The 27,079-nt window shown below is 46.6% G+C and overlaps 1 protein-coding gene across 1 annotated transcript; it reads right to left on the reverse strand.

The window, feature by feature from the left end:
• Nucleotides 1–1,132: 1,132 nt before the first annotated feature.
• Nucleotides 1,133–26,725, reverse strand: LOC144146351 (gastric triacylglycerol lipase-like). Its single transcript, XM_077678307.1, has 10 exons — nucleotides 26,381–26,725; nucleotides 25,145–25,343; nucleotides 22,834–22,945; nucleotides 18,541–18,721; nucleotides 15,997–16,206; nucleotides 12,675–12,830; nucleotides 9,357–9,428; nucleotides 8,494–8,562; nucleotides 4,662–4,799; nucleotides 1,133–1,353 (listed from the first exon to the last, which is right to left on the reverse strand). Exons 1-10 carry the CDS (start codon nucleotides 26,504–26,506, stop codon nucleotides 1,228–1,230), a joined length of 1,389 nt encoding a protein of 462 aa, XP_077534433.1. The 5' UTR covers nucleotides 26,507–26,725; the 3' UTR covers nucleotides 1,133–1,227.
• Between the last annotated feature and the right edge of the window lie 354 nt (nucleotides 26,726–27,079).

Raw genomic sequence — 27,079 nt, forward strand, 5'->3', positions numbered from 1 at the left:
AGGCAGACCAGCCGGCTGCTCCCAGCGCTCGTCTTCACACCCAGTCTCGAGCGTCGCGCGTCGTCCTCTAGCCACGGCAGCAATCTGCACTCGCAGCGCCTGCGTCATGTCCACGGTCGCTTTTAATTAAGCGGCTCACGAGGGGGCACTCGCAAAAACTGCCGGCGACACGGATTCGACAGTGCTACGGCAGCTCTTCTCTGTGATATCCGTCCGATGGTCACGTGGTCACCTTTGTTTACACAAAATCTCCCGTTTCGCGGAACCCGCTGAAACCGAAACTGCGGCTGGCCGCATTGAAAACGCCTCTAATTAAACAACCGTCGCACGCTGAAGCAAATGGGGTTTCCACGCGTTATAAGTAGGTCATTACTCATTAGCTACTTATCGCAAAAAAAAAAAAAACAAGATGGAACATTTTTGTGTCAGTACCGCTTTAGGAATGGGGTTTTTATTTTTTCGCGGCATACCTTTGTTGAAATGAACTGGCGTGTCACCTTTCTTCGCGTTATTGTGCTTACTATTGCTGCTGATTACTCAGAATGGTTAGCTGCGACGAGTGCTTCGAAAAATACGAGACTTAAGGAGAAACGTGGATACATTCAATCTCTCTGGTACAGCCATATCAGCTTCAAGCGCAGAGAGCTTGATACATACAGCAACTGGGGTTTGGCACGCGGCCCCCTCCTCCCCCTCAAGTCGTTGCCCCAGCCGACCACTCGGGCGCGGGCCAAGGCATCGCGCGTTGTCTCGTGCCTCCTCCCCCCCCCCCCCCCGCCCTCCACACACACGCACTCCACGTTTGTCTCTTACCAGGCTTCGTGGGCGCGCTAAGCGAAGGCTAGCTATCGTTGTAAGATCAAACCCACTGTCGTACGATGTCGCAAAGCTGCTGTACCACCAGAAGGCCGCAGCAGTACCCTCCAAACCTGGCTGAAGAGCCAAAGAAAGTTTCGCTTTAATGAAGTGCACTCATTCAATCCTGCTTTGTGCTTTAATTTTCTTCCCACAAAAGAAAAGAAACAAAAGGATAGTTATACACTTTAACAGGACATGTTAACCCTTTGCGGTACGTTGTCGCCCCCCCCTCCCCCGCTTCCGGAAACGCTACAGAAAAAAGCTACAGGAAACGCAAGTTTATTGCTTCTTCCACATCACAGTCGGAGCACCTCTTTTGATCTCAGGTGCGAGCAATTGCGAGAAGGTTCAGTTCACGTCCTCCTTGTTCTATTCTTCCGCCCTAAGTGGCCTGAGGCGGTAGCGCGCCATGAGCCTCATCATGGGTTCGTAGACTTGCCTCCTGGCGCCCACTCCTAGGGTGAAGTCAAGGTGCGTGAATTTCCGATCCGGGACCTGCAGCATGGGATGGCAGACACACAATGTAATCTCGATAGTGTGGACCAAGATCAGGAAGCGCAGCATGCACGCGAATCTCGGGAGAACCAATGCACGGCGGGGGTTGTGGGACGACAGCAGTGGGACGTCGCCTTTCGCTTCACGCCGTACCGCTCGCGTGGATCCGCGGCCATGCAGCGCTGACCCTCCTGGAGACCGCCGGAAAGCAGCCTGAACGTACAGTGAAGTTCACTCTACTGAATGTATACCACACATGTTTGTTGTTCCAAGGCCTTCGCTGGAGAGCGGCCGCTGTTACTTCCCGAGTGGGAAGCAAACGAAGTTAGTCGGTTTGTGTTTGGTGTCATGACTGCGTTATTCGTGCTAGGAAAGGTCGTCGTATCCATGGCGGCACAGCTCGGACACTCCTGATCTACTGTGACTGGTCGGTTCGACACCCGCTCAGCACTTCGACAGCTGGTATCGCTAAAGGTCAGCTGATAAGTGCCAAGGTCCCTTGGTTAAGCCCCATAGCTTGCTGCGAAGCCTGCGGGCGAGGTAGGGGGCTGGATTTTCCCATTAATCTCTGCACGCATCCTACCGGCCTATGCCGTGCGGGCGCATTCTTACTGCAGATGGACGTCTGGCCAAGTGGAAGCAGATGGTTGCCCCCGTTTAGATGGCCAGGGCAGTGTTATTTTCTACCGTTGTTTTCGACATGATAAACGCCTGTGATATTTTAGCGAGCTCTTCTCTTGTAGTGATCGACGTACACGCAGCGAGAGGCCACCCTTGCTAGTGGGCCTTTTTCCTGCTACCTATTCTATGCTTTAGTAAGGGTAAGAACAGCAAGGTGGCATTTTCACTGCTCTGTCCGCACAGCACGGGGATCTTTTATCTTTGTGTTCACACGAAAAGGATTTCAATGTTAATAATGCGCCTTAGTAACTCCAAAGCAACACGACGATATGCAGCCGCTTTCAGAAAGGCAGTAACTTTTACTTAAAGGTCAGTGGAGGTAGTCGTGGTACACGTTGCACTGGCTTCTATAGTCGTGCCATCCCCAAATACATTCATTTGCAGTTCATGCTTTATGATAAACCAGCATGGTGCAGCGAGGGAATATTGTAACCCTGCCACAGACGTGGCAAGATGTGCGGATAGGTAATGTGAAGGGTAGGCCCAGTACAGTAATGTGTACTGGGTTCCTTTGCGGGTTATATTTTTGCACAATTCAATGGGTGGTTTGCTAATACGCATGTGAGTGTTTAAAAATAAGAAGGCTAAAGAAAGGTCTCTGCACATACTAGTGGAAAAAGTACTCAGCGCCGGGAGGAATACACGCGAAAAGGGAAACCTAAGTACTGGCTTTATTTAACCCAATAAGCTCTGCTTAAGTTGAGTTTGCTTAGCGGTTTGATTGATTTATGGAGATTGAAGCATGCAGAAAGAAACGTAGAATAGACGCAAGACTGGCAAGTGAGGCAATGAAACTTGTGGCGCCCAAGAGTAACGTGTAATATCCACGCGATGCGAACGTGTCAAATCAGAATTGGCGCATGACATTCTGCATTATCTCTTAAACCGAGTTCCTTACCGTTCAGGGTAACGGAAGGGCATGAAAACAGGAACGAATAGGGCGGGCATAGTGCAAGCAGAAGAGTTAGACACCCGTGCCCTTAAAAAGACATACGTGCCAGATATACCCAAAAGCAATTCCATGGTTCAGCTTCCCCAAAATGCTCTTAAAGACTACTGCATACGTCCAAAAAAGAAAGTTCACCAACGTACAACAACGTGCATACAGTTGCCTCAACAATATGATCGGCTCTGTGCACTGCGCAAAGCAGAACGGCATAACTGCATTACGAAATGCAACAGCGCAGAACAAAATTTCAGTCAAATCCGACTCACGGCATCCCCATACGCTGAAATCCCATTGTAGGTTCCCTCGATTGGTCTATGATGTCGTGTGCGGTCACGCTGAATCACGGGATTGTTTTGCAGTGTGCATAAACTTATAAAATAACTCCACGTGAGTGAATAACCTGACACTAAAAGTGTATGAAGGGAGGAGTAAATAGTAGAAAGAAAAGAGCCGAAAAAATGAAATAACGAATTCCACATAAATTCGTCCTTCACAAAAAGAAGTTCAAGTCGTCTTTGTCCACACAATAGCCTAAATTAGCTAGAAAAAACTATATGAGTAACAGCGTAAAAACTTGGGCAAAAATTTCTTGAATTTAGGGAGACGGCTGTGAGCTTTCCGTTGAGTAAAATACAATAGATTTTCATCGCAGCATCAAGCAGCCCTCTAGTTGCGGGGGACACATTACACTGCGTTGGCTTGTCTTCAGCGATTGGACCACCAACCTGTCCTCCATGCCTTTACGTTCTGAAGCTACCAAATTCGTTACAATCATCCTGCAATTTCTTTAGCAAGGGGGCAATGTTTTCGGGCTACCTGGATACAGCCTGCACAATTTGTTGCCTTCAGGCAAAATAAGTTACCATTCCTTCCCAACAAAACTAGAGAGAAGGGCGAGAGCTAAAAGTGCGCCCAACCTTCGCTGAAAGTGCGTCCAATCGATCGTCAAACTTTCAACGAAGTAAATGACAAATGAAGCATGAGCCCATCCGACTATTTTTCCGGCACTAATGAAACGCATCTATGAAAGAAGGCAATGTACACCACACCTATACGTGGTTTATAAGATAAAGGCATTCTATTGTACTCCTCTTCATGATCGATGCACGTATTGTCTTATCCACAACCGCTCTCTTTTTGTGATTTTCAAGTACCGGTTTTGACACAATAGACACCCGGTTTCCCGGACCCGCCGTGTCTCCAAAGATCTTATCAGAGCTTTTCGGTCGACAAACCAGTATATGGGAAGTGCATTAGTTTTTTTTACAGAACTCCATCAGTCCCAGTAAAAACTCTTGCCCTTTAAGAACTGCAGATTCTGGATTATCTGCTCTTGTACAGGACCAATAACCATATTCTCTCAATGAGTCCCTCAATGCATATTTATAATGAGGCCATTTATACAAATACGATGCCGGCTTAACTAACGAACCCTTAGTGACCAACTCTTACTCGCGTATTATTAAATAGAACTAATTATGGTCGCAATAAAGAGATCTGAATGGCAAGTACCCGCCAATATTTAAAAATTAGCACTTGTAGGCAATGCCAATTATTACAAATATATGCCAGTTTTTTACGAGTAAATGACACTAAGGGTGTAACAAATGTTAATAGGTTAAGACGATTTGCACGGGTAGCTGCGAAAATGCGCTGGTTTACAATAAGAAAAGCTCACCCGGTATTTGAGCACTATGTTGGGTAGCCTCCAGATGAGCAGTCTGATGTCCTTCAGATTGCAGAACCAGTCGTTCAAGCTGTAGAACAGGGCGACTGGAGCCACAACACGCGACAAATCGTACTCGGGGGGTCGTCTCTGGAAGAAAAAGAACAGAAAATATGCAGTCTTGTACTACCCGCTTTTACTAGAAAAATGTACGCGAGATCGCTGCGTTGATCAGCTTCACATTAAGATGGATAAGTTCATTACAGAACTACAGCACAGGAACACCTTGCCCAGTCAACAGTCCTGCGCGAAAGTTCACCACTGGTGCACACATTCGTTATTATTCGTGTAGTGCTTTCTAGGGGCATCTTATAACATGAGACGACGACAGGTTGGTGTGCCTGCCTTGCAAGGGTTGCAGGAAAACATGTACATGTCAATTAATTGGTTACTTGCGGGAAAGTCATTTTGGCCTTGGAGAGAGGGTGGAGAGGCGGTGAAGAAATCTACTGCGCATGTTCAAGTTCTCGTAAGCTTTGGCGTGCACTCGGGCTGATATATTATGCGAGCATTCAGCAAAGGATGCACAACAGTTGCCGTGCAACAAAGGCTTGTTAGTTGTGCAGGACTTCCCTGCGTGAGACTTTGCGGCACACCTCGTCACTCGCTCGTCGCACAAACGCCCCTCCTCGCCACAAGAGGCGAGCCTGCGAACGCAGTGACATATACACATAATTCCGCATTTCAAGCTAAGCACAGTCTGTTCTTGGTATTCTGCGAGAAGTACTTTTGTGCAGCGTTTTAGACCTCTTAAATGTCAGAGGTACCCCTTCTATCAGCAACCTGTCAGTTGCGGCACAAGAAGAACAAAACACGATTAGGAGTAGTAACCACGACAATCCAGTGTTGCTGGTTAAAAGAAGGCATCCTAGCTGCTGACAATTTGCTACGATTAGGGAACTCTACGTTTGCATTTCGCTCGCATCCAGCCGGCAATATAGAAATCAACTTTACAAAAAAGCTAACGGATTAAGGCTTTAGCCAACTAGCAGAACCTCGATTACCGGGATAACCCGCCGCGGTGGCTCAGTGGCTAAGGTGATGTGCTCCACTGGTCGGTCGCAATTAATTGCCGCTGAAGCCGACACGAGCCACCTTCTATGGACCTGACCTGCCCTTCAAACCTCTCGCCTGCAACACCTCCGGGGCACAGGGCTCCATCCTGGGAGACCCCCTGATCTACAGCGGTGGATATGGGGGCCTCAGTACCGGTCTCTGTTGACGTTTCTGCGTGAAACCAATGTAATGTTGTATATATGACTGTTATGCCGTAAGGCAAACTCTCGCAAAAAAAAAAAAAATTAATTGCCGCGATAACCCTATCACTTTACGGCAACCACAGCATTTAATAGGCACCCTACCCCTGCAGTACGCAAATATAGGGGGAGGGAGGAGGGCATTTGAGAAATTTTACTATGAATAAATGGGTAAAAGGTACCGGGTCCCCACCGGCCAACTTCTGGTAGCAACAACAGCAGCTCGTTTGTGTAAGGCCTCTTGTATGACCAGGTCTGAGTGTCCCAGTGCCACCTCCCACTGCTCGTTGCTCCTCGGGGAAATGCTACTGATGACATTCCCTCACGGAATGCGAAAGTGATGGATACTTATCACAAATAGTAGATATAGGAGAGGAGAATTCGGATGAATGAAAATGGTAGAGAAGGGGTCTGGTCGGAAAGGCTCTTGTTGAGGCAATCTCCATGCTCGTACTTTATGCCGTGGAAAAGGTGTATGGGCTGGGGGTAATGAACGCGCGAAAGACGCTAGTGCCCTGTGATGTTGATCTTCCATCACTGACGTCTTATTTATTTAGAAGGAGAGTTACCTGCTACAAAAAGATTGGAGATAGAAGTCGATGCCTCGCGGTCTTGCAAAATTTCTCATAACAGACATTTCTTTAGGCAAGTAATGTAGAAGATTCCGTTCAGATGTGGGCACCAGTACGTCGGTCAAACGAGTAGATGCGGAAATGTAAGGATCAGACAAGAGATGTCCAGCCTTAATGGTCGCCCATACACGCATCTGGCTCCGCATAGTGCGCAGTGCACAACAAAAAAACTGTGAGCTTTTGTTTGACCTAATGACGACGGAGTTTCACCACCAAGACAGGACTACTAGAGAGATAGTGGAAGCCTGGCAGATGTCGAAAGTAAAGGGAACGTGCATAAGTAAACCGTCAGTAGCCCTGTCCGATAAGGAAATTAATATGTTAGACGACATGAGATAATGCAAAGTTTAAAAAGTTCTTTTTTCTTGTGTTTGTGTGTATGACGTGATTTGATCATGCGGGTGTTGTCAAAGAGGGTATATATGGGCTGTGTGATGAATAAAAATTGAGTTGTTAGTCTGCGCTGGTCTTCGAGTCTTTCGTTCAGCCCTCGCTTTTTTGTGTGCTCAAGTTAGTCATCAGTTGTCACCAAGTAGCCCGCGTTTCAGTATTATTGGTTGTTAATGAAGTTTGAAGTCTACCCTTCTGTGGAATTCTAGAAATCAGAACACAAACACTCCGAAAACCTCGCGTTGCTACGCTGCAAGCCATGCGTACTTCTGCAGTTAGTGAAACAATGGTTGCACGCATCTAGGAGGGAAACAAATTAAACTAGAAATTATAAATATTTCCCTCCTCTAACCTATGCAGTCTCATTTGCCCACTTATAGCTTTCGACGTGCCAGCGTAGGCTAGACGGTAGAACGCTGGCTGCACACTTACTCTCCCCAGATTACTTTAGAATTGCCCCAATTGTAACACAGAGTTCCCTCGCCTCCCATTTGGTTGGCAGTTTCTAACAGGAGGAAAAATGCGCGATATCCTAATAAATGATAGCGGGACGGTAACACGTCATTCTACACTGGTTCTCATGTGTGACTGCTGACCAGGGCGTTTGGCCCACACAAACTCTTTGTCTTGACGAAGATGACATCTCTTGTCGGAGCTTGTGTTTTGTGCGGCTTTTTACAAACTTCTGAAGTGCCCCAGCTGTCCAGGAGGACTTAATGATAACTCCGCGAGGTGCTGTTAACTGTCCCCTTGTTATGTATATTTGGCTATAGGTATTAAAAATCCACCATCTCCACGTCGGTGTCAGGAGTCAAGACGTGTAGTTATCCAGGGCCGCCGAGTGGAAAAGCGTTATGGAGCGTAACGTTTCCAGTGGTTCAAATTGACAGAAGCAGCCATGCAGGTACACATTATACATTTTCTTTCACGGCCACTTGTTCAGCTCTCTACTCTAACTGGAAATCACCATGCAAAATTTTCTTCATATTATGTCTCGCATGCGGCCCGCTGGGTAGTTTTGTGCGGCCCCCAGCATGTGGTCAGGACCCCCACCTTCAATACTTCAATATCTGAAGCCGACATGCCAGTTTGACCTCAAATGGGGTTAATACTAGGACAGAGAATTCATTTCTTCAAGTTGGCAAGGTTAATCACCGGCACACTCGTCCATATTATTATTTATTCTCAGATATTATTCTCAATTCACTGAATTCTTTCTCTTTTCCTGCAAAGCCCCCCTTCGTCCTCCCCCAACCGATTGGCCATTCGGCACTCCGCCGTGCCGGTTTCATGCAACTCGGCCCTCCACCTTGAAAGATTGCTGACCCCTGCTCTAAGGCATAGGAAACTTGCTTTCAAGCATGTCAGTAAATTACTGTGCCACTGCAAGCTCATTACACACCCCTGAGAAACCTTAGAGTAATGCGCAAACCCACCCTCAAGCAAAAACGCCTATGAAGTTGTACGTTGTAAACATGCACCGCAATAAACGTAGCAAAATCTTACCTGCCCGTAAATTATCCAGTTCTTTCGAGGGCCGTAGTCAAACTTTTGAAACCGTTTCTGCTGGATTAGCTGTTAGAGGAGAACGCACGGAGTAGTAGTTAGCACTCAATATATACGCTCGTATTTACATGATGCACGTGGCAGCAAGCTAAGTCTAATTTAAGTTTCAAGTTTCAGGTTTATTCACTTCTTTCCGTCAGTGGAAAGTGAAGCAAGAGCTAAATGCTACGGCTATAGGACTTACGTACCGCTATCGTCGGTTCATTTGAAATACTTGGGAACATGTGAACCCTGCCTTGTTTTCAAGTAAGTTTCAGTCAACATGCTTTAGTTTCCTTGCTTGATTTGTTTTTATTATTCATGCCCCATATTATGAGGATGAGGTGTAGCTATACGTTCGCTTGTTCACTGACAGTATTCAGGTTAGTGTAAGGCAGTGTTCCCAACTTCTTATTTAATGCATAACCACTGCTAAAACCCAGCGGCTGTGCAACAATTCGCTATTCTCAGTGTCCTATGGCCTGTATACCTGATTTTTCAAGGTAAACAGGACTTGTCTCATCAGACGACATACCCTAGCGCAAGCAGCAGTTGGCATGAGCAATGTTTATTTCCCATAAAATGCCGTGTTACACGTTGCTGACCACTAGATGAATATTCGCATTGTATTGTTGGCAGCGTCATTATATATGCGGCAAACAATTCGACAAACGCGACTTCACCAAATCACACTTATCACTACAAATCTATTACCCAGTGCAAGTAAACTTTTAAGGAACTGGTATGCTCCAACTGTGGTGTGAAGTAGTATTCCGCAAAAAAAAAAAATATGACTGCAGTGGTGAAGGTGGTGCATACGTCACCTGAGCAAAGTGAACCATGTTCTTGACAGAGGTTCCCGCAGGCAAGTGACTTATAATCACCGGCATTCTGGTCTGCAACAAAAAGGGCTTATATCACTTCATCCGATATGCTACGTAACAAGCTGCAAATATTAACAAATATAATGTGTGTTTTGGTGCTGTTCCACACGTATTTCAACGAAAAGCAAAGGCAAAGAACGCTGTTACTGCAAGCAACCTAATCGTATAAAGCGTTACACATCCACACACGCTTCCAACGTCGCGTTACTAATTGTGTGTATCGATGGATATCTTGTATTTAATCGTTGCGGCATCGACCCAGGTTCCCATCAAAACATACCTGCTTGAACACCTGCTCTCAGATTTACCGTCTATTTCATGCGTCCGCTTTATATAAAATACACCGTCCATGATTTTTATCACATGATTTTCAACTCCACCGATTAAAACATTTTTAGATGCGGAGCATCTCATTCTCGGGGCTGTGTCCCTCCCTCTCTTGCTTTCCTCCGTCCACACTCAACTGCGCATGCCCGTCTCTTCAGCCCCTTCAGCGTTTGGGCTGACGTCAGCGCAGTCCACTATAAAAAGAAATAGTTAGGCGGCGCCCTGTTTTGATCCCACGACTCTCTTGCCGCAACGGGAGGTACGTTTCGCTCTTCCCACTGCGCTACAAACCGAGACGGGAGCATGTGCTACGAACGCGCCTTATGTCCTTCACGCATTGAAACTACGCCAAGAAGCTACTCATACAACGAAGGCACGCGAAGCTGAACGTCAACGCAAACGACTAACTGAGTACTAATGGGAAGTTCAGTCGACCACATGGCTGCTTCGCATACGTCTCAGGGTTCCCCTACGGGAAGATGGTGTAATTTTTTTTATCCCCATTGGGTTTCATCACATCAATAAATAAATGACACACTAGTGGAACACGAGATCCTCCTACCTGTCTGGGGGTGAGTATTTCAGCCATTCAGGCATTCATTTCAGCAGGGTAAGTTAAGCCGAACGTGGGATAGCCTAAATGGCTTGCCGCGTTTATTCGAAAATTGAGTAGCGCTACGGTTCGGGAGGGCAGATAAAGAGAGAGAAAACCTTATTTTGAATGGCCTTGATTTAGGGAGGTGCGACGTGCAATAGCCACAGCTTTCCGGTCAATTTGGAAGCTCGTTCTATCGGGTTTTTCTGTGTTTGAAGGTCTAAGCTTTCCTGTGCTCGCCTGTGGGTATAATGGAGAATGATTCATTCAGGAAAATTTATTCGAGGTGAGTGACGGTGTCTTGTACATCTCATGCAGGGAAACTGGTTGAATGATTGAGTGGAGGTAAATTACATTCAGACTGGCACGACCGGTCAGTGCGTACGTCTGCATAATGTCTACAGTTGCTCCTGAGCATTAGTAAATACCGATTGTGGAGGCAAGTATAATCGAAGAGTAAAGCGCTAATGCACATGCATATAGTGGCAGCTCAACAGGCGGTCATGGATGACTTGGCTTCATGAAGAGGCACAAGGCTAGATACTGCTCAGATAGTAAGCTCTTGAACTGCTTTGTCGACCGCCTCATTGTCCCACAGACCTGTGTCCAGATCAGCTCCACTTGGTAAGCGGGAGGGTTTTAAAGGAGAATTTTGAGCACGAATTGAGGATTGGTTCTTTTCAAAGTTTTGGGTGGCAGTTGCTGAATCAGAAAGGGCAATCGCCGCAGTCGGACGATGTGATAAATGCAGCGTAGTATGGTGGAGAAATTTACGAAGAGGACGTCCAAAAACCTGACCTGTTTCTTACATCGTGCCGAGAACTCTGGCCAAGCAAAACTGGAAGAATTACAAAACAGTTTCTGGGGTATTTTGTGCATCTCTAAATAAACATTCGGAGTGCATACTTATAGAAATGTGGGTAAACCTGCAGGGTGTCTCAGGAATTTGAATTCGACAATTGAAACACATCAAAGAAAATGATTGCGACAAGTAGCGGTGTGATTCTTGTTAAATGGAATTATAACTCCTATATGTTATCAAAAACGGCGCTGCTTCCCGAGAAAATACAACCAAAGGAGCTTTGTTGTTTAAACCTTGTGCATATTGACTGCCTACACTCGAAATTGAACATTTACATTAACTTGTTTAAACGCAAAGTGATCTAAAGCTACAGAACCCAACGATAAAAATTTAATTAAATCATACGATCTTTTATGAAACGAGAACTCGAGCAAACAAAGGGCTTTCAAAAATGCGAGGACCCCGCCACCACCTTTGCCGCGTTGAGAGTTTGTTGTCCCGCACGCCCCTTAAGAAGCGTTGTCTGGTAGAGGTAGAAAGCTTTGCTTTAATAGAATACGAAAGAAATATAGAATAGGAGATGGCAAAGTAATTAAATTAGACAATACCTGGATTCTCCCACACCCGAAGGCTGGTACATGCAAAACATTGCCTTGAACACCATGGACAATCTATTAAAGATTACGGAACTACGCACACGCGTTGTGGGGTCCAAAAGGGAAGATACGTGTCTGTTTCTTGAAAGCGCAGCCGGCAACAGTGGCACCCATGATACGCGCCTATCCATGACATCATGTCCAGTACTGTGTGGAGGAGGCCAAAAGGCTATATACAAAAATTGGCAGATATGAAATGCCAAAGTTTAAAAGTGTATGTATGTTTAATAGTGCCCCTACCTCCTGCCCCGAGCGACGGATATCTTGGTAGATTACATAATAACCTTGTTTGGTTACCATATGCGAACTAAGCCCGTGCGCCAAAAGAAACCGTTCCTATCCGATCATACACAGCCGCCATAAACAAAAAGAACAAGGTAACAAGGAAAGGAATGATGCTCAAGTACTCTTTAACTTCAATTTCCACACATGACCGAAATCGTCGGTGGTCCGGAAAGGTGTTGAGTCGATTTCCGCAGGTATCAGGTTACCAATTAACATATACACTCCGGTTATAACTCTAGATTCCCACCAGCATACGTCTGGATTGTCAGTTTTGTCGCCGCTTGACGTCGAAGCATAGGGAGCTTTGGATCCTACACTCTAAATTTATTTACACCCTTTTTGTATACAACAAACACCCTTACAGCCTATCAAAAAACTGAGAATAACACCTTTGTAAGGGTGTATTTAACGATACACCACCCCTTCTAAAGAGTGTATTTTGCAAGGCTTTAAGGGATTTAAAAATGGCAAAGTACCCTGGAGGGTGTTTTTCTTTGTTTTTCCGGGTAGGGTGTACGGGTGTTAGTCAGAAACAGTGATTTACACCCTTAAGGGTGTAAATTATTTCAAAGTGTAGGTAACATTTCACTTACCACGTTGATGCTGCGTTCCGTCAGCCCCGTGAGACGAAATATGGTGTCTCCGCACATCGCTCTAGTCGCCCTGCGCTTGCATGTTGTTACAGCTACGTTCTTCATAAAGTCGTTGGTTTGCAGGAAGTCGTAGTGACCGAATGTGGCAAACATCCTCTGTGGGGACACGCAATGTAACGCAGTTATGGCGCATGTCCGCTACACTCTGTATCCTCTTTCAAAATTTGCCGGTTTCATTCGCTACGTCTCATCAGATGAAATCGCTAAAAACCGTAATTAGATACCATTAATAGGGTACAAACTTGAACTGCCGATGGGGCACACACTATAGGTTTTGCCAACAGTTCAAGCGGCCGCAAGTCATCACTCAAAAAGGCGAGCTTCAAATAGTACAGGTCGCTTTAAACACACTTAAAATAGGCACGCAATTTCATTCATTTCTTAAGGACTGCACCTGCGGCAAACGTTTGGCAAGGAATAGTTTAATGCCTAATTCTGTTCCAGATAAATATTGTGCGTACCAAACTGGTTTTTAAGAAAACACGTAAAAGAAAACGCTTTCAAGAGTGTGAACGCCTATGATCTGCACATGAGCGAAAATTGATATATTTAAGCGTACGAGGTTGTGGTTACCGAATAGCTCAGACCTTTCTGGAATCTTCGAGTGAAGCGAATCCTGGAAACACAGGTTCGTTATATTTAAATTAGTGAGAAAAATTGCGCAGCTTGCACGAACAGTGCGAGGCTGGCGAAACAGCAGAGCTGGCTGCCTTTCTGTCTTTGTCGAAGACCCGGTTGTTGCACTTCGCACGGATTTCCGAGCTTGCGCAGCAAGGTCTCCATGACTGGCAGGCCCGAATCTTTTTGTCCGCAGGCCTTCAGATCTCTGCAGAGCTCACCGCATTAGCACGAACTTGAACCGACCGCAACAGGGTTTGCAAACTCGAAGTTTGTAGCGCAAGCTGCTCCATACATCAGGCGTGAGCGTAAATGTATCGGCGAAATGAAGAACACGCGAAACACCCCGCCACAAGGTTTCCCGAAGGCCGAGAAGCCTCGTGGGCCGAGTGTTCTTGAAGGTGGAGTTGGACGATTCCGGGCGCTCGTCACGAGGTGCAGCCTCATGTTCCCCCGGAATTTTAGCTTTCCTTTTTGCGTGCCCTCCACGTGGCGCCAGCCGATGCGCACACCTGCACGACGCCAGGCGCTCCTCACAAGACGCATGCACGCATGCGATCGGTATTTTATTCGCTAATATTTTTAAGTGCGAAAGCACTTCTTAAGCGAGCCTGAAGCGTCCGCCGCCGTCCGCATAGCAGCAGCTGCGGGTGCGCGCGCTCCTCGTCTTCCTTGGCAACGGGGGGAGATAGGCGCGCACTGCCTGGCCGCTGACATGGCACATACTCACGTGGGGATTGGCCAGGAATCTCCTCGTCTTCCTTGGCAACGGGGGGAGATGGGCGCGCGCTGCCTTGCCGCTGACATGGCACATACCCACGTGGGGGATTGGCCATGAATCGGGCGTGAAAAGGGCTAATGCACCCGCTTAAAGGAGTACCGACACGAAATTTCAAAGCTGAGATCCGCTCTAGCAATCAAGTACAACGACAACACAAGTAGGTGTCTGTGAATAAATGCATCTTTCTTTCTTTGTAGTTGTGTGTGTGTGTGATCTCTCTTTCGCGAACATTACCGAACCGCGCAAATTCAACTCGTGCATTCGCACTTTCGCATTCTTCCCCTCGGGGAAATGCTGGAGAATTTTTTTCTTTTCTTTTTTGCGATCCCCTCGCATGGCGCAAGCCCACGCGCAAGCCTGGACGACGCCGGGCGCCCCTCACGAGACGCAGGCTTACGTTCGCTCGGTATTGGTATTTTTTTCTGTTTGCGGATGGCGCAGCCAAGAGCTTAAACAGCTCTGCTTTTAAAACTACCCCATGCACGGGAATTGCACCTGTGACCTCGTTTTCACTAGCGCGATGACTTGCGTGATTCCAGACATATCGCACAGCCAACGTTACAAAAATGCAGTGCCACAGGCATTGGTACTGTCCGTAGCAAAATAACGAAAATTTGAAAAAACGAAACGCAAGCGCAGCGACGAAAATGACACGCTACAAAGCAAGTATGACTTGTCGCCAGGAACACTTGTGTGAAACACTCGATAGCAGACCGAGCATTCCACTCCTATGTCTTCCCCGCTTCTCCTGTGAATGGCGAAAACCCCTTGGTTAAGCCGCCATTTAGTGTATTGTGATGGGGTACTTGGTGAGAAAGAAGGTCTCCAAGAGGTCTCAATTATCGGTAGCCCTCGACTACGGTGCGCCTCAGTGACTCGGCACTGGCAATTCAAAGCAGAGAGTGGGGTGAAGGGGTGCATCCGCCCTTCTAAGCTCCTTTCAAACGAGCCTTTTCTTAGCTTACATTGCTCCCCCTTCACCCCTCACCCCACGTACTTGAAATTAGCCTCTATTTCTTTGATCAATCGGGGCCGTCCTTTTAGTTGAGGTGTAACTTTCGTATTTAAAACAAAATTTCATGCTTTGAGCGCATGGCCACTGTATTGTCGTTTTGTATGTCAATGTCGGCATAGAAAGCGATATGAGACCTATTTAATATTATTACGGAGCAGCGTTTTTGGTGAAGTAGCAGTTATGAAGCAGCAGCTCCGTGTGGTGTATGTGGAACAGGTAGGAGAAAGATGAAGAGGACGATCGGTGTGCCACTTCGCATAAATTGACGCTCAGTAAGCTACTCTCCCTTCGATGCCATGCCTCATCCGCGTTTGTGCGTAGTGTCAACACAGCTAGTGTTACCCCTTTTACATCTTTTTCACTACCATGTGCCATTTCATGCTTTGAATACAGCGGTTTCGCGTTACCGAGCTGTGCACACAAGGAGGTTCGCAAGAAGTATGATGGCCCTGGTGAGCACATACGGGGCTCAGGTGCGTTAATGGAAGTCACGAATGGTTGTAAATTATGTTGGTGGAAACATTGGGCCCACGCGAAAAATTATGACAAAGAGCTGCTTTTATGGTGTACCACTAACTTTAAGAATTGAAGGTTAGAAATTTGTAGCGTTATAATTAGGCGCAGGGTAAAAATGAGGGCCCCTTATACTTATACTATAAGAAGTTATACTAATAAAACAGGATGTTACTTGACATAAATGGGTTTTTGCGGTTAGTAAGAATAAACAAACTGAAAATTAAATATGTACAATTACTGCAAAACAGTGTTCAGGTTGTGCTTTTTAAAAATATTCGTGTGATAAAACATATCATTGTTAGTGGCTCGCCCCATGGCCTGTTCAAACTCACGTCGATATCATTCGCCAATGGGGCGAGTAGCCGGGCGGGCGACGTAATATAAGTCACAGTAGTCACTGGTCCTAGCGCACAAAAGAGCCGGATCTGAAAAAAAATAGGCAGTGGACAGCAAGATACCATTCTTATCGACGAAACAAAAATGGTCATTTCACAGATAGATCTATCTTCAGAAATGCCAATAAATTTGCCATGTTCCTCAATCTGAAGGAAAGTATTTCCGGTTTTGCCATGTCCATATACTGCACCGGTAAATAGCAAACAAGCCTGTTCATACATCATCCTGAAGTATTTATATCGACGTGCGGGGCAAACAGACATATAAGAACCTTGTAAACTAGAGCAGTGCTGAGAAAACTCACAAGAAACATGTCCACGTCCATTACAAACAGGCCACACACAATCAAGTAATTGATGCTAGCCATCATGACCGGGCTGAGAATGACATGCAGATGTGAAGGCATCGGAAGATGTCTCCTACAGCTCGCCAGTGCCTGAAACATCCTAAGCGTCCTTCTTCGGCGCTCTAAACTATCTTACATAAACCACTGCCTCATTCGCTTTACAAAAATTCAGCCTACATAAAAAATTCGCGACGGCGAACACCAGGATAATGTCTTTGGGCATTCACCCAACACACGACAGTCAAAGAGCTGCCGTAATGTCCAATGCACTGCAATGCTGGCATGGACTCAGGCTTCACTTAATTACCCACCATACTGCTCTCTTCCGCCGCACAAGTTAAGTAACGCCAACCTGCCCTCCCCATTCTCTTTTCTCTGAGTCGCCGAAGCCGATGTGCCATCACGTCTTGTTGACACCGTTTGCGCAGCCGACTCCACGGCCGCGCTATCGCGGCCCGCTGGTGCACTGATTGGATGGAGTTGCGTTGTTATTTTGGTTCGCAAGTTATCTCTAAGGCCCCTTCCATAGCGCTTTCAGCATCCGCGCAGTGAACATGATCAAGCACTTGCATCTCTTCTTCGTCTTGTCAACTCTATAAAAACGGAAGTGTCGCCGTGATATGCTTGACTGTGATGTGCTGCGCCCCCCCCCCCCCCCCCCCCCTTTGCTGCTCCAGCCGCTTTATCGTGGCGCACTGGTAAATGCATGGATATTTTTATTTCTGCAAGAATATGCCAAACCTGCAAGAAAATTAGTTTCCCGCTCTGTATAACTAGAGAAGCTGGGCGCAGTCGAAAGAGTGCACGAAACAAAACACGTCTGGTTGTAATTTCCGATTGAGCATGATTTCTAGCCAATTAGCTGAATAAGAGACTGAAGGACTCCAGCTTTTTTTCTAGCGGACAAACACGCGGCCTGTGTAACACCAACCCAAATTGCTCGGCCCCGAAGGACAGCAGACAGGTTGCATTGAACCGTGAGATGTTCAGGCTTAGACTTCCCACTGGAACAACGGGTGTCGTTGGTGAGGGTAAAAAACCTAGCTATGTGTCCACACCCCCCCCCCCCCTCCCTAACCTTCCAGGCCCACACATGTGCGCGTAATGGCGAAGCGGGGATGCGCGAGGGCTCAGTCATGACTGACGCCGGTGAAAATGTCGCTTCGGAAGTCCTTCAAGCTGAACAAGAATTGGAGGCCTACGTCGCCGCTCCAAGCGGGCAACAACTTGCTCTTTGCAGGCAGGGATCCTCAACTACTCGACGAAGTGCAACTATATGCACTCAATAAGCTACATAAAGCCTGTATTAAGGGATACTTGGTGGAACTTGAGGCGGAAACGGTGGCGGTTCCACGTTTTGAGGCAGTGGCTTTCCGCGGTATTCGCGCTCATTCTAGCATCTGAGCGCGCCGACGCTCCTTCAATAGCGCTCTTGTTTCCTCAAGCCAACAACACCTGTCCATCCCATAGCGAGTTAAAGGGACCCTGCAACACTTTCGATAAACGCTTTCACTCTTTCCTAAGCGTCTGCAAGCACTGCGAAAGCTACCGTTATCGCCAGCACGGAGAGGCACTGCGTGATTTGCTCTCCCACCAGATACGCCTTTCGCTCCTGCTTTGTTTTTGTGGCTTTATTTTTAAAGTTGCTTTCGAAAAGTCTTCATTGCTGCAACTGAAGGAAAACCGGCCAACAGCCGCGTAATTGAAGCAGTGACGTAACTCGGGCCGTCGAAGAACGTCAAGACCGGGAAACAGAGGAAAATCTTTTGGCCGAGTTTACAAACTATCTGATGGGCGTGAAGCAGTAAATTTCGGCTGAGGTACTTCCCGACCCCCTAATCTAAGTACTGGGTGTGTTATCTGACTACGTTCTGCGAGCATTTAGTATTTCAAAAATGTTGAAAAAAGTGTTGCAGGGTCCCTTTAAAAGTGCAATGTCTGATGACGGCTCCAGCGCCGTTACAGCCGATTAGGCAACTTATGAAAGCCGCATCGCTGATGATGTGGGGTATTAAACTTGTGAAAGAGGGGTCGGCGGTTGGGAGGAGGAGCCGAGATGCGTATGAAAACCCATACAAGGCACACACAAATACCAAGACGTGGTTTAACGCCCGGATGCATGCTTTCATCCCCATACAAGGTCTGCCCCCCGCTCTGTGCTCGCCTTTCTGTTGTAACGAGGTTTAGACGCCAGCAGTGCGAAAAGTATCATTGTGCCCTGTGAATGTCCAACATAGAATAGCTTTGTTTTGAGGCTCCTCCGGAGCACGAAGTCGATCATTGTGGGCAGATCGATGGCAGCCATTTGGTCGAAGCTGCAAAAAACAAAACGCAGATGTTAAAATTCATGAAGTGTTTAAAGGGAAGAAGCGAAAACATTTCTGCTGCTCAGGGCAGTGTCCTCCCTTATTATCGACATTTGCATCGCTACTGCTGCAGATGGAAATAATAAAAATAGCTCAGCTAAATTTGTGGGGCAGGTACATAACCCCGCAGGTGTCATTCGGTGTAGAATGCCACCAACGCAGCCCCTTACGAACCATTTCTGCACGTCGTAGTGTGACCTGAGTAGGATATCACGGTTTGTTTACCCTCTAATATCCGAAATAAGATGTTTGAAAGGTTTGCTAGGGCTGGTGGGAAGTGCTTAGATCCACTGTCTTTATGCACCAACGTCCTCATTCAAAGCCCTATATTCATTCTGCCGAGCGAAAAGGGTGGTCACCAAGTAAACACCTTTGGTTTTTTCTTGGAAATCGGAAGGGGGTGGAAAGGATTTCAATAGCCAGTTGGTTTAAGCTATGCGTACGATTTGAAACTCTTTAAGGTACACAATAATTATACTGCAACCAATCATTGTTGGGCCCCTCAAAGTTGTATTCTTGTTAGTAGCGATCAGACTTAAAAATGCTGTCAAAAAGGAAGCGGAACGATAGCACGAAACCTTCATACCTTATAAATGGGGATGCTTGCATCAATGCGGAAGAATTTTTCGAAAAGTATAAAATATATACGTGATCGCCCACACTGACGTTTTTACAACGCAATCATCCATAAAAGACGTTAAGAGTGTTGCAAAGTCAGTACACCTTTATTTTGGTATTCCACCTACCTTTTATTCATTCTCTGGGTCGATAAAAGTGTGGTAGCACGGTGAACACATTCCGTTTTGGTAGGGTGTTGGAAGGGTGTGGAACTAGTTTTTAGTAGGTAATAATAATGCAACCAATCATGTCAAATACAATTAAAGCAATTTTCTTACTCTGCATTGCGATTGAACCCGTTTGCTTTAATAAACGTTTGCTCTCTCTCTCTCTCTCTCTCTCTCTCTCTCTCTCTCTCTCTCTCTCTCTCTCTCTCTCTCTCTCTCTCTATCTCTTTCTCTGCCTCTCTTACTCTGCATTGCGATTGAACAGTTTTGGCAAATCTGAACGCCGGGATTTATATACCTACCAAGATTAGCTGTACAATATTTCATTTTTGCCATGAGTCTACGGGCAAATTATTCTCCTGTGCTGGCTATAAAAGAAAAAAATACACGCCACCTCCACTGACGAATGCACTAAGGATGCAGTGTATAAGTGTATTCAAAGATTTTAAGTGTCTCCCTTGCCACACGGCGCGCTGATTGGCCGCCGGAGAAGCGCTGGTGGCAGGTGCAATCGCGCACTTGCTTAGGCGGTGGCTTTAAACCGGATTTAAGCAAATTCATTGCCCCATCTGCCCCAGTTTGGGGTAGCGGCAGGAGTCAACGCGAGCGCAGTGCAATGCCCGTTCCTCGCCATGGGTAAATTAGTTTAAATCATCAGTTTATTTTGCACTCGTTTTATTGATTTTATCCATCATACAGTTGTTTTTGAACCACCATTTAACAAATTGATTTGCCGTTAAGACAGGAAACGGCGACACTCCGAGCCCCTAATGTGCGTCGCTCCTAAAATACATAAGGTAATTAGGTATATATGCGCTTTCTTCATATATTGCGGAGACTCGTTTGCTAACTTCATATAGGTGGTATTCACTGGCGTGGCATGCATGCGGGCAAGCGTGTGTGTTCGCCGTCACTGGTTACGTCTGGCTCCACGAGATGGCGGTACTTATTCGTGCTAAGCACACGACATGTGTGCGATGTTCCAAACTATGCCCCACCGAACGCAAAGTAATGCCTCTACGCGGAATACTGTTCCGAGCTGCACCCTATGACCTACCTACCGCCAGACACAGTTGAATTGGTCGCATGACTAGGTAGAGCGGTAAAAATTTCGGAGCCTGCGTACGCGAGCAACTACGTCGAGACGGACCAAGTCGCGCGCGTATGCTAGTGAAATCAGATCGTCCCTTTAAGGTCTGTGACCTGGTCAAGGACAACAACAGCAATATTGTTGCCGGAAGTTTGATCGTGCGGAAGCCAAACTCAAGTGATGTGTTCAAAGGGCGCTTGCGATTCGCCAGCTCTTGTGTCGACTGCTTAGAACAAGCACAGCACATCTCGAGAGACGGCCTCGCATGCATTAGCTGCTACGCTACCATCGCATCTAAATCGGAGTACGCAGGAAACATTTATTCAAATTCATCATTTGTTTTTCCCTCAACTACGCATTAAAGGGTACTTGTATCGACACACGTAGTCTCAGGCAACTGCACCGTCGGCCTCGTGCGCGTTGTGTCGCTTTCGTTTGCAGCCGGTGGTTAATTTTCCGGGGATGCGAAGTTCTCGATGACGGGAAGAGCGCCACCAGGCAATGTGAGTGAGACTAATAGTATATGTGTTGACACCACCGCCACGAACCACGTTCAAACGGGGTAGATGACTCACGCCGATTTTCTTCGTGGGAGAGGGGGGAGTGGGGAGGCGCTGGTGCACTGACACAAGCCACGGCATGCTGGGCCGCATCGGCATAGAAATGGCGGTTCCCAGTGTTGCCAAGCGAAGAAACCGACCGCTCAACTTTTCGGTGAATACCATATAAAAGTTAGGGTGGGGCAGCTGCACGTGCTTACATCCTTATTGGTGTGTAACGGTGTAAAACCCTTTGTTGTGTAAGCCACAGGCATCTTACCGCTAGCAAGGAATGCCACCAGAACCTATGTCCTTCTCCTCCGCGTGCACATGTTCTAGTCACGTGGTATAACGTTCACTTGTCACGAGGCGCACACCAAGCTAACTCTCGTTCCAGTGTGGTCGGGGACCGGGTTAGCGCACTTGGTTTCGCTTTAGCGACGCGCGTTCAAATCCCCCACAAACCCTAATGGGTTTTTGATTTATTTTTTTGTTGTCTCTTACAGCGGCGGCCATTTTGGCACCATACGCGCTGACTAGATGATAACGACGACGACGGCCACTTTTCGCGTTTCATGAGGCATGCAGGGCTTCCGCCTTCACTCCTTGTCCGGACTTAACCGACCAGCCAGCCACAATCTCAGCACCAATAGAGACCGCCAGCGATACCATCCGCGCAGGTCAGCCAGCAGTAAACACCGTTGCCCTGCCCAAGCAGCAGAAAGCTGATCGGCTATTGCCCCATGACCAACAGCGGCATGCAATGACTTCGGCCCACTCCATTCGCAACGCGCAAACAGCACTTGCACCCGTGCAAGATTATGTCACCAAATTCAAGTTTTTGACAGTGTAAATGCACATCTTGGGAAACAAATAAACGCGCACAACCACAAACCACAGAGCTCTCCTCTACAACTTAGAAAGCCTCGCCCCGGCACCTTCCCCACATTGCGGGACTTCGGACCCCTTGAAAGTATTTTCTGATATGTCCCAAACGATTTACGGTTGCTCTGGCGAAGGAAAATATAATAGGAAGCCACGGAAATAGTAAAGCGCGAAAAACGCAGTGAGGCCAAACATCACGCACCCAAGTACCCACTGAGCAAATTAGCCGCCGACGAAGGCAGAGAACACCACAGTTATGTGCACATAGGTGGACTTCTTCCTCCCACTGACAGTATTTCAATAGGATTGCGGTGAGTTGCGATAACGCAAGGAGTATTTTGTGGTCATTTCCGTGAAACTGCGACAACGTCGCGCGAAATTGTGGCGTTGGAAAATTCTGACGAAAGGTGAAACTGGGGTCACATTGCAGGATCTCACGCAGCGCCTAAGCGCGGCAGTTATTCATTAGACATACAGACAGACACACAGACCGACAAGCAGACAGACAGACAGACAGACAGACAGACAGACAGACAGACAGACAGACAGACAGACAGACAGACAGACAGACAGACAGACAGACATATTTTCGTGTTCAGGTAGCTAAAAAAGGCTCCTCTTTAAAATAGCCGCATAAGTGTTGGCGAATACACATATATGTACTGCTCTGCTCAGCGTCTTAGTGATTATATTTTTTGTAACTTGCGCGAAATGTAAAACGTCGGGGTGAGAATGGTATACCACTAATGAGATGAAGCGCACCTGAAATCCCAGAACCTTTTACTTCTTCTTGGGAACAGGATGTGTCTGGAGTAGGTGTTGCCCCGAACATTTCCCATCCAGACATCATACCCAGCATCCGCCAGGATGAAAGCTGAAAAAAAAATGCTTTGAATGTAACTTCAGTGTCACGCTTTACACCTCTGTCACTTCATTTCTTATTGTAACTCCTTGCCTAGACCGCTCAGTGTGTACAGCAAACGCGGCTCCCAATGATAACGTTACTGAGAATTATTTGGGAAATAGCCGCGGCAAATGTTGTTTCTGGTGGGACCATACACACCAGAGCAACAAAGCTCTGGATAGCGTGCACCACTCCCGTGAGGTTCACGCGCGGCTTGTGAGATTTACCGAACAATGTTATCATCAATTTATAGAAGCCTCAAACGTACTAATATGGGTTTCCTGATACCTATATCTCTTTTTCGAACTGCATACGATCAATCTGAGATAGTTTGATAGATTGGCTCCATGAACCCAAATTATTCAATTTTCACCGAACAGGAGCGTAATCTTGTTCTTTTCGGATATATTTAAGGTTAGTACTTCAGTGGGATGCGTTTGTTTACTGTGTGAAAATTCTCTACCGACGCCACCGTAACACTACAACCTTAACAGAAATGCAGAGCGTGTCCAATGTCAATAAAAAAAGACGCCGAGGAAAAATTAGAACAAAGAAACAACCCATGAACAGGTCTAGATAAATTACATTAAGAACCTTGATATATCGGCTTACACGGTCGTCATGCCTTCTTTAAACCTTCGGCCAAAAATCTCAGACCACCTTTTGCAATGTTTGAATTTCTCCCTTAGTCGATTTCCTTGTGTATAGCTAGTAATAGCGATGTAGGCCGTAGACTTAAGTTTTATCTGTTCTGGAATTGCTGTTCATTTGGATGTTGTATGAGTTTACAAACGGGCTTTCTCACGATTTCAGTTTACCAGTAGAGTGACTGGCCCGTGAGCACCCCTGAGAAACCAGTGCGGAACGAAGCCTTTCGGATTAAAACCATAGTTGATCCACCTTTTCAAATACGTCAAAAACTTCTAAAACAAAGACTCAGAACAATGCACAACACTTAGAAGAACCTCCTACCCTGATGCGTTGCAAAGCTGCCCAGGTGGATGCCAAACAAAAGAATCTTGAGAAATATTTGAGGCCTTGCGCGCCAGCATAAAACCTGATGAATGTATGGTCACTCTTAGGATGCCCTTTCATGCAAATGAAAACCTGTGTATTAAGCGGCGTTGAATTTTTTCCCGTGACAACTGCGGTTTTGTATCTTTTTTTTTAGATTCTCAACCAAGTTTGTGTGTTGCTGTTATGCATTTTTTTTATTAACTTCTCAGTTGACTAATTTCTTAGCGCTTGTCCGGTATGTGTTGTTTAATTGTGTTCCCGCTCCATTTTGCTTGTTATGCTGCCAAATTTTATCACTGAACATGCCACGCTTCCGCATTAAAAAAGGTTCTATAGCTTTGATATATCAATGTTTTCCTGCCTATTTTGCCCCTGAAAAAATGTATTTCTAGTGATGCATTTATGCATATTTGGAAATCATCTCTACGAACTGTCGGCGTAAAGCTCATTTTTGTCAAGCCGGCTTTCCCATAACTGGTGTTGCCGTGAAACCTGCCAAAAGAATATATAATCTTTTTGTTATTTCGCTATATCAGATCTCAGCAACACTAAAATCAAACTCAGCAGTGCAACACTCAGGGACACTGCGCAGAGCGACTTGTAACTGGGTGACATAACTCAACGAGAATTGATGCTCACGCATACTCACACAATAACAAAAAGCCTAGGTGGAGCCGTAATTTTTTTAATATTTCCAACTGCGACCTCAAAAATTACTGCACGTTTCTTGTCTTTTATTTGAAACAACTCTGATTCATGTCGTCATTTTTATAACTAGAAAACAGCTTCCTTACTGTTATAATTACGAGTAAATATATTTTATCATGTTTAAATCGTAATTTTCCGACGATTTTTTCGCTTGTAAGCTCATTAACGTTCGAGTTGACACTGTAAGTTTCTTTTTCAGTCTGCAACAAATTCTAGTTTTAGTCACACTTTTCGTTCTTTAAATGAAACACGTCTGGACTGTTACTTATTAATACTATACTTGAGGCATAGTTGTTTTCTAAACGCCCCGAGAATAATATTGTTGCTCTCATGGTTCATCCCTTGTAGCTTGTAGGTAAGCTAAGTTGTTTTAGCTGATATTTTACTTATTTGATGAATCAGTTTGACGTAAATGGCCATTTCTGAGTCCTTGTAGCAGCGTACCAAGGCTCTGGTGGGACATGTTGATCACCCAGTCAGCGGAAGAGCAAAGGAGTCCATGCTGGAGGAAAACCACTGGTCTCCGTCCAGCTCCCCGTCCTTCGCGGCCGTGCGGAATGCGGTGCATCTTGAGAATGTAACCATCTTTGGTCACAACACTGTACTCCTGCGCTGGGTATCCCTTGGAAGTGATCAGCTGTCTCTGCAATGGCAAACCGAGAGGTAGGTAGGTAGGTAGGTAGATTGATTGATTGATTGATTGATTGATTGATTGATTGATTGATTGATTGATTGATTGATTGATTGATTGATTGATTGATTGATTGATTGATTGATTGATTGATTGATTGATTGATTTAACGCGCCGACACAAAGCAGGTGATGAGGCGCGCCGTAGTGGAGGGTTCCGGATTAACTTCAACCACCTAAGGATCTTTAACGTGCCCCCAAACCTCGTACACACGCGCGTTCTTGCTTCACGCCTCCATCAGAAAAAGCGGCCACCACAGCCGCGAATCGCACCCGCGTCCTCGTGCTCAGCATCAACGCCTTAGCCTCTGAGCCACCGCGGCGGGTAAACAGAGAGGTGGAAGCTGAAAGATAGCTTTCACAACGGCCTCACGCACGCTTGCTACTTTTTATCACGTGTTATCGGAAGCACTCCCTCCGTGACTGCTCAGCGACTAAGGCGGTGTTGCGATGTTGGCCATCATGGCGCTTCTTCGCTTCCCGATGACGGTAGAGTTTTGTGTGGAAGTGATAGAAAAACCATCACACGTTCCAGATATAGGCACACGTTGAAGGGCCTCATAAACTGTAAATGAATTTGCACCAATTACCGGCGGCCTCTTAAACAGAATTCAAGTAAACAACATATCCAGATGCCTCCTTGTTAACAAACTAAATAGATAGTGCACCAGCAGTTATGAACAAGGTCAAAACTATTTTCGGGGTGTCAGTGCGCTACTGCCAGTTCTGCCTCGGGCCCCTGTGCAGGGGAAGATCTTTTCACGGCTTCCATAAGGTTTTATTGTCGACATCTCATTTCTGCAGCTGCTGGTAGTTCGTATTGATCTTCCGCACGATACAATTTGCACAGTTCATCGCCATCGTTGTCATGACTACCTTCTTTTTAACGCTAATGGCGTGGCGATGAATGGCATCACGATACGCCGCGCGTCCCGTTGCTTTACTGGACCAGTCTGTTTACGTTCTAGTCTGTCTGTCAGATGTGCTTACCGTGTTCCTGCAGACATCCGGGTCGTCTTTCCATGTACATTTCTTAGGACGAGCGCGCACAGCCAGAACTGAGAACAGCAGAGGCAGCAGCAGGGCCCCGCAGCGTTCAAGCCACACGTGCCTCATTTGCGTCCTTGTGTCCACCACGATGGCTTCTTTGTGGTCCTTAAAGGCGAAATCCACTGAACTTTCACCTCAGCCAGGTTTATTTGGAACGTGCAGTACGTACCCCCAAATCAATTGTAACATGAGTGGAAGCACCCTGAAACGCCTTGTTAAACAGCCAAAAGACTTTACAATAGCTTTGTCGCAAACGTCGATTCACCTGCCGGCGTATCACGTAAGCTGTCTCGAAGCGCACGCGACGTCCCAGCCGTCCGTCAGTTTTGTCTGCTGGCCAACCACGCAGCTGGAGAACCGGTTGTGCAACCCTTCTAGAGGGTCTTGGTTGGGCTCCGCAGTGAACGCTTGTGAATGCGCGCATAGAGCTTGTGCGCAAGGTTCCTCCAGAGCTGCTGGCTGTTCGGCCGCTCGCTCGCCGGCTGCGACGTGACTTCAGCCTTGCCGTAACGACCACGCTCTCCTCGATTTCGGCTTCAAAATCGACGAGTTTTTCTGAAAGCTTAAGGCGTCCGTGCGCGCAGTTTAAGCTGCAATATTTTGCATTTTCCAGTATTTTTAGGCAGACTACATGAAAAT

The sequence above is a fragment of the Haemaphysalis longicornis genome, unplaced genomic scaffold (genome assembly GCF_048455015.1).
Source record: "Haemaphysalis longicornis isolate Haplotype H1 unplaced genomic scaffold, Haemaphysalis longicornis Haplotype H1 scaffold_7, whole genome shotgun sequence".
Classification (NCBI taxonomy): domain Eukaryota; kingdom Metazoa; phylum Arthropoda; class Arachnida; order Ixodida; family Ixodidae; genus Haemaphysalis; species Haemaphysalis longicornis.

What these genes read in the sequence shown, in the direction of transcription:
- LOC144146351 (XM_077678307.1), bottom strand. Translation starts at nt 26,506, where the DNA reads ATGAGGCACGTGTGGCTTGAACGCTGCGGGGCCCTGCTGCTGCCTCTG. An exon ending in AGCGGGGGGCAGACCTTGTA is followed by an intron (nt 16,207 to 18,540) that starts TGGGGATGAAAG and finishes ACTTTCCTTCAG; the next exon opens with ATTGAGGAACATGGCAAATT. An exon ending in CATTGGCGAATGATATCGAC is followed by an intron (nt 12,831 to 15,996) that starts GTGAGTTTGAAC and finishes GTGTCCCCACAG; the next exon opens with AGGATGTTTGCCACATTCGG.